Source organism: Macadamia integrifolia, unplaced genomic scaffold (genome assembly GCF_013358625.1).
Source record: "Macadamia integrifolia cultivar HAES 741 unplaced genomic scaffold, SCU_Mint_v3 scaffold3608, whole genome shotgun sequence".
In the NCBI taxonomy this organism is placed as follows: Eukaryota; Viridiplantae; Streptophyta; class Magnoliopsida; order Proteales; family Proteaceae; genus Macadamia; species Macadamia integrifolia.
The window spans coordinates 273-8,397 of record NW_024869649.1 but is presented as its reverse complement, the minus strand read 5'-3'; the positions used below and the strand labels follow the sequence as shown (position 1 = coordinate 8,397).

The following is an 8,125-nucleotide window of genomic DNA, read 5'->3' as shown; positions in this document are numbered from 1 at the left end:
AAACTGGGTAGATTGGGTGCCTAACACCTTCCCAACTCTACAACTTGACACGTACCCTAAATCTCTGGACCAGACCAACTTTCGGGCCCTTTTCTCAGGAGTTAGGCCCACCCTTGGGTCCTAGGCCTATAATCCTAGGTGGCAACTCCAAACCCTTTTGCATGATCCCAATCCCCCGTATTGGACCATCATCAAATCCCCGTCTCAATGACAACCTTTACATTCTTGTGAAATAGGCCTCCACGTACCTCTGAGTGACAATACGATAGTGCGAGGCCTACATGTAAGCACACACGACACTCACCCCTTGAGAAAGAGAAAGAGAGGAGAAAGAGCCGAATACCAAGTCTTTTTTCCCCTCCCACCAGAGGGGAGAAGGAGAGAAATTCCAGCCGCTACCCTCACAAGCATCTGTCTACATATGGATAAGATGAGACCATCAAATCAAGTAGCGCAGGCTTACGACAGCACAAAGAGTTTGATACTGAATTCCAGGTGATAGATATCCTGACTTCCTTTAACATGCTCCTAGGAAGGCCATGGTTGCATCAAGACAAGGCAGTATCATCCAGTCTACACTAGAAAGTGAATTTTTTGCATAAGGGAAAGGTGATAACTATTTCAGAAATCCCCAAGTTGGTCAATACCCTAGCCAACATTGAGAAAGGGGGAACAAAAAAAGGAGATCCGCCTTAGTGGTTTGATATAGAAGGCATGTGTGCTTTCCTCACTAAAGGCACAACTAAAGAAGATGTCCCAGTAGACTATGAGACCATCTGGAGTCCACCAGTGGCCTATATAAGGAAAAACGTGCAATATTTCTCCGGGATGGGACCAGGGTGTGATGAAGTTCCTCATAGTAATTGAAACCAAAGGAAAAGAAGGTTTGGGATATAAGGGGAATAAGCAAGAGGAATGTGACAAAGCGACATAGAAACCAACTTCAGCTTATTACCCTACCCTTAATGGATACTTTGTGACGAAAGCAGAGGATTTCCCATTCTGCAGAAATGCAGAGCCTGGGTTCAATAAAGTAGTATCCCACATCCAACCAAGATTCGAGATCTTTTTCCTATATGAGTTTGATTTGGTGCATTATGAGTTAAAGCAGCTCCAATTTGTAGAGAAGGATCGTGAGGTCATCAATATATCAGGGATCTTGATGATTGTAGATGAGAACTCCCCTCTCAATTCAACCACTCTGATTCAGTCCGAGAAGGTGGCCAATCCTTAGATCCTTCTGAAAAGAGAATGGGAAAATAAAGTGAAGTTGGTTTGGTGCTTACATCTACCAGGAGACATGGAAAGAGATATCTACTTGTTCTTTCAAGAGATGCATGTGAAAGAATTGCAAGAACTGAAGCCCAGACCATTTTGGGGAAAAGCGCTTATGCCCGAGAAAGGAGAGCTAGAGGAATGCGGGTTTGCATTCATTGTGCTAGAACTAATTGTCATCGAAAAGTCTAAGTCAACAGACTGAAGTGTGACCAAGGGGCAAGGATGATTTCAAATGGATGCCTAAAGAAGATGGAGTTCATTGTCAATGGCCTAACTATCCTCAATCGAAACTCATCTCCCATAAAGTTTGGTTTCTGGAACCATAAGGTCAGCCAACTCACCTTTGTGACCAAGAAATCTCAAGAGGTTGGCATAGCAACAATTTCCACAGAAGAAGAAAAGGGTCCGCTACCGTATTTGTTGATTTATAGAGCCAATGGTCCACTACTGAATTAAACCAATGCTGGCGATAGCTTTGAATTCACTCATACCCAAGAGTTAACCTGTCTGAATATCACTAAAAATAGCATCAAGTCCTTCTTTGAGCCTGTCGTTGAGTCTTCTGATGTTATTTGTGTTCCTTTATATCATATTAATAATAAGTCTTGTAGACAACCAATTTTGTCACCCACCTTGGCTATGATGGCATACAAGGAATGATCGAGGTTCGTGCTTCACATCGGAAGGGAATCTGGGCCTTTGGTGATGATTTAGGTGATGGCAATAAGTCAAAAATTAACTCAAAATCCTAATCCTAACTGAAACCCAGCAGTGGCCCGATTCAACCTAAAACCCTAATCTAACCCTAAGCCAATTTCGGACCCGATCTTGTGGCATCTGATATTAGCATGTTATATATTAATGAATTGGTTCTAAGTACTCTTTGATGGTGCAGGGACAATATGAATAAGGATTGCTGAAAAAACCCCCAACTGACAAAAGGCAAAAGTCCCCTCTTTATTATAAGCAATTTTTTGAGCGAATAAGGAGATCAAAACCCACACCATTGGATAGTGCTCAGAAAGACAATACCGATGATGTATCGCTTACAAAATTTGAACCATTGGATCTCCCTGAATCGCTCCTGGAAATCGAAACGGGAATTTGTGGACCCGATCTCCCCTGGACCCGCATTTTTTTTTGTGGGAATACCCACAGGCTCATCCAGATACCCATAGGCCTACTAGGTACCTTGCCAAAAAAGGAAAAGACAAAAAAGAAAAGAAGGGAAAATTTTTTTCTTTATCAAAAACACCTGTTTTGGAAAGCTTTGGGATGGGTTGGCCAATATTTTGACGGACCCACCAATTTCAAATAAAAAAGGGAAGAATTGCGCATTTAAAATGGTAGGGGAGGGGTTGAAACTTATAAATAATGTCTTCCTCCCCACCATAAAGGCACAGCCAAAAGGACGAGAAGAGAGAGAGACTAGAAGAGAAAAGAGAGAAAAAGAGAGAAAAAGAGAGAGATGAGAGAGAAAAGAGAGAAGGAAAAAAGAAAGAGTCAGGTGAGGAAATTCCTTACCTCCCACCCACGAGGAACGTGTTGGAGCCTGAAGAGCTACTTGAGGCCTAGATTCCCCGAAGGAGAGAAGCAAGCAGCCGAGGTTAGTCCCGTCTGAGCTAGGGATCCTCACCAAAGTCGTCGAAGCGTCAACCGGGGTCCGTCCCCTCTTGACCCATAACAGGGGTCAAGGTTAGGTATATTTTCTAATAGAGTAGCCATAATGTAGATCTTACATTAAATCCAGCATGTGTATAGTATTGTATATAAGTATTTTAGTCATGCATGTGGGTTAGGACATAGAAAAGGGGAATATTCGAAAACCAAAATCTAATAGGAAGACCAGTTTGGTCGAGTGAAGTGGGTGCCTAACACCTTCCCAACTTCATAACATGGCATTTACCCTAATCTATGGACCAGATCGAGTCAATCTCGGGTCCATCCCGATGGATCAAGCCCACATCCTGGGTCTTAGGCCTTAACCTAGGTGGCAACTCCAAATTTTCATATTTTTATTCTTAGTAGACACTTAAGGCGGATAACCCCACGAAAAAGGCACCTAAGCATCTTCAAACGAGGACCTGGAAGCCCGTGGGAGCGGCCCACAACCACCTCCTCCACAAGTCCAAGTTCATGTATGTTGAGTATGTCACTTCTTTTTTGAAAATTATTGAAATTACTTATTTTGAGTATGATTTTCCTCCATTTTCTGATGATGATCTTAATAAATATCATAATCTCATAAAACAATGTAAGCCTAAAAAATCCCAACCCTTCCATAAGGATACTTGGGTCATTAATTTGGGAACAGATCAATTCCCTCAAGAGGTTAAGATTGGTGCTACCCTAAACTATGAAGAAATGGTACAGATAACAAGTCTTCTCAAGGAATTCATAGAAGTATTTGCTTGCTCCTACGAGGCCATGCTTGTACTGTGCAACACCTCTTTCCCATATACCCCAACGCAAGGCCCATCAAATAGAAGCCTAGAAGAATGCGTCCTAAATGGAGTGAGAAAATCAGGGAAAAAGTGATGAAGTAATGAATGCCGACTTCTTGCAAGTAGTAGAATATCCCCAATGGTTGGCCAGTGTCGTTCCAGTAGCCAAAAAATACGGGAAGGTGCGGATGTGCATTTTCAAGATCTCAACAAAGTTAGCTAGAAAGACGATTTCCCACTACTGCACATTGACGTGCTTGTGATAACACGGTGACGCACGACCTGTTATCCTTCATGGATGGTTTCTCATGTTACAACCAGATAAGCATACATCCCAAGGATAGAGAAAAAATAGCTTTCACCACCCCATGGGAACGTATTGTTATATGGTGTTGTCAGGCTGAAGAATGCTGGGCAACTTATCAAAGAGCAGCCACTGTTATCCTCCACGATATGATGCACAAGGAGGTGGAAGTCTATGTTGATGATATGATAGTGAAGTCAATAGATTGGTAAGGACATGTCTCAGCCCTTTGAAAGGATAAAAAAGTATCAGCTAAGGCAATACAAGGATTCCTCGGTCGCATCCAGTACATTAGCCTGTTAATATCTCAGTTGACTACTATTTGCGAGCCGATCTTCAAATTATTGAAGAAGGACTAGCCTAAAGAGTGGAATGATCAATGTCAGTAGGAATTCGACAAAATAAAGGAGTACTTGACAAACACACCAGTGTTGGTGCCACCCATTACTGGAGAGTTTTTGTTGCTATACTCATCAATTGGAGAGAATTCCATGGGATCGTCATTGGCTCAAAAGGAGAAGGAAAATGGGGTAGAGCAAGCTATCTATTATTTGAGTAAGAAGTTTTTGAAATACAAGACACGGTACACACCTCTGGAGAAGACATGCATAGCATTAGTCTGGGCAACAAGAAGGTCGAGGCATTACATGGTGGCATACCCAATTCGGTTAATCTCAAGGACAGATCCAATCAAGTATCTCTTTTAGAAGCCAACTTTGACAGGAAGAATGACTTGATGGCTATTACTATTGTCTAAGTTTGATGTCACTTATATCACTCAAAATTTCATCAAGGGGTAGGCGATAGTAGATCACCTAGTTGCTCACCCTATAGAAGATGACAAAGTATTGGATGATGCGTTCTCGGATGAAGGAAAAGGAACGATTGAAGAAGAAGCCACCAATGAATGGCAGCTATACTTTGATGGGGAATCCAATCAAGAGGGATGTGGTACGGGAATACTTTTGGTAACTCCCTACGGATTATATTTGCCCTCATCCTTCCATCTCGACTTCCTTTACACCATTAACATTATTGAATATGAAGCATGTGCATTGGAACTGGAGGTAGCGTTGACCATTGGGGTAAAGAAGATCAAGGTATTTGGTGACTCGGCCATCATTTTTTACCATACTCAAGGGAAGTAGAAGACTAGGGATGAAAAGCTGAAACCATACCAAGAATACTTAGAGGTGGTGATCAAACACTTTGAGGAGATCTCTTTTGAATACTTTCAAAGAGATAACAACTGCTTTGCAAACTCCTTCTCTACCTTGGCATCCATGGTGGAGTACAATCCCATGACACAGGTCCGATTGTATATGGTAGAAGGAAGAGATAAGCCCATATACCAGGATGCTGTGAATGCCCTCAAGATGGATGGAAGATCGTGGTTCGCCCACATAATTGATTACATCAGGGGAATAAGAAGAACAAGAGATAGGTGATTGAGAACATTGGCATTAATGGCAATAATACATCAATGAAAGCACTCTCTCCATCTACTACTAAAGCTTGGAATCAAATGAGCAGTTCCATCCCTTCAAGAACAAACTCAAGTAACACAATTACTCTAAGGTGAACAGTTTCTAGGTCGAGAAGATGCTGTTCCAAAGCAAGATAGATTTACTTAATCATTCGAAGCACATAGATAAAGCTTCACTCAAATTTAACGTCACTTAGCTACCTTTTAACGCAAAAATGAATGATTTCCCATGATAATATTTTGGTGTCCAAACATTCCTAATTTGAGCTAAGACTCTTAGGATGACCTTATCTAGCTGTTTTGAGCTTATGCATAAAATTTCATTCAATCTAATAATGTTTGGTCACCTTTTAATAATAAGATGACCATTTCACCCTTGGCATGAGATGTTTCAGTCTTCTTTATTTGATCCGAATCACTTAGGATGGGCTAATATATTTATTTTGAGCATGTATTAAATTTTATTGAAATCCGTCATTGTCTGGCCTCGAGTAGTACAAAGAATCATTTTTCAGATTGCTTACTTTTCAAGCAATATTTTGCCACATCCCCACAAAATTTGAACTTGATCACCATACAGATGATAGAGCTTTATAACAACATAACACAGAAAAAAATAGAGTTAACATAACCAAAGATAGTAATATTTTAATTTTCAATCTTTTTAAAAGAAAAAAAAAATAATATATATATATATATGAGAGCTTGGAAACTGCCACATGTGCAGTGGCAGTGGTTTGGACGTGACGATGCATGTGATGGTTGTGGAGGTGGAGGTGGAGGTGGCAATAGTGGTGGTGGCAGTTCCATGGAGGTGGTGGTGGCGATGGCAGTGGTTTTGGCAATGGCGGTAGTGGTGGTGGCAATGGCGGTAGTGGTGGTAGCAATGGTGGTCGCTGTGTTTTGGAGGTGGTGGGAATGGTTGTGGCAATGGCAGTAGTAGTGGTGGTGGTGGTCATGGTGGCAGCGCAGGTGGGGGCAGAGGTGGTGGTTGTGGTTGTGGTGGAGATGGTGGTGGTGTGGATGTGATGGGAGGTAGTGGTGATGGGGGTTGTAGAGGTTTTTATGGTGGCGACTTTGGCAATGCAAGTGGTGGTGCTATGTATGTGACGATGGCTATGGCAATAGTGGTGGTGGCAGTGTTGTGGAGGTAGTGGTGGTGATGGTGGTGGCGGTGGTTGTGACCATGGCAGTAATGAGGGTGGTGGCAGTGGAGGTGGAGGCATAGGTGGTGTGGAGGTGATGGCAGCGGTAGTGGTGGTGGGGGTCGTGGTGGTGGCTATGGGGATGGAAATTGTGGTAGTAGTGGTGGCAGAGGTAGTGGTGGCAGTGGTGGTGGTGGTTGTGGTTGTGATTGTGGTGGCGACGGCAGTATAGTGTTTTTGAGAACCTGGTAGGTCGAGAAGCTATTTCGTGTCGGTCTATCAAAGTCAAGTGTGTTGTGTAGAAACGGTTCTCATTTCTTTGGCACTAACATTTTTTTGTTTCCCAAATGGGGGCGAAAAATATTTCTTTGGCCCTTAGTGTCTACCAATGTCTTCCTGAACTGTTGGTCTGATGACGTGGTTGCTTAAGTATTAAAACTTCAATCCCTCGGTTCATTTGGGTTATAGTGCTTTACATTGCGGTGCCTGTTGTATTAGGCTGCTGATCTCAATCATTTTTTGCTTGAGGTCAGCAAAGAATCATACTAATAAACAATGAATGAAATACAAAATCCCATCGGGCACAGAGAACAAAAAAAATCCAATTATCTCTCATAAACCTCTTGTGGGATCTTGATCCGAGTCATTAATCCATCATTTACGGCAATAGGTAAGCTATCTATAATGGGAAGCGAAGATCTACCCACAACCGATGCAAAAGAGCCGCCTTGGGACCTCATCATGTCCTGCAGCAGCCGAGAGGATATGTCGTTCATCATGAGCAGCTACAAGCGCAATCGGCTCAGATTCAGATCGTTCAACCTTCAACGGCTGGGTAGTATTCCCAGACATTAACCCTAGAGTCAAAGACAACGGTAACCCTAGAGTCTTCTTCCTGCCGCACAGATCCCATAATCACATCATGGGAAGGTAGCGGATCGGTTGAAAGGTGAGACTCCCCGAGAAGGAAAGAGTCATTGATCCACCGCCGTAGTCCAAGATCCAGCGCACCACCAGTCACCTCAACCAGTCGTGAGTCTGAAGCATCACAAACAATTGAGGTTTCCCCTTGGGAAAACTCTAGCGCTCCTATCGCACCACTCATTCTTTCCCCTCATGAGGTAACTAAGGGAGGCTCCGCTGATCAACAACCGTAACTAGTTCTAATATTTATCTTTTAGCATAATTATTTATAAACACTTACTAAATCTTTGGTAAATACAACGACGCCCATTAATTTTGGAACAATTTGTGCTTAGTATCTCTTTTATATTCCCCTAATTTATTACAAGTATGAAATTAATCCTAACGTTTGAGAGGATATGTATTATCTGGTGATATTACTAACCCTACCAAAAATTACACTCTAAAGAAGAGAAACATATCCACGGCAAATTTATACTACTTTTTTTAATAAAAAAAACAATACTATCAATAGAGAACGGATCTCAATGCAACAGTAAGGTTT

At 42.2% G+C, this 8,125-nt stretch overlaps 1 protein-coding gene across 1 annotated transcript; it reads left to right on the top strand.

Moving 5' to 3' along the window:
* Window positions 1-1,300: 1,300 nt before the first annotated feature.
* On the top strand, window positions 1,301-6,905 carry LOC122068236 (ctenidin-1-like; the record flags this gene model as incomplete). Its single annotated transcript, XM_042632101.1, has 3 exons — window positions 1,301-1,422; window positions 6,450-6,662; window positions 6,762-6,905. Coding segments are annotated over exons 1-3 (479 nt in total), but the record flags the coding sequence as incomplete, so codon positions are not given.
* Between the last annotated feature and the right edge of the window lie 1,220 nt (window positions 6,906-8,125).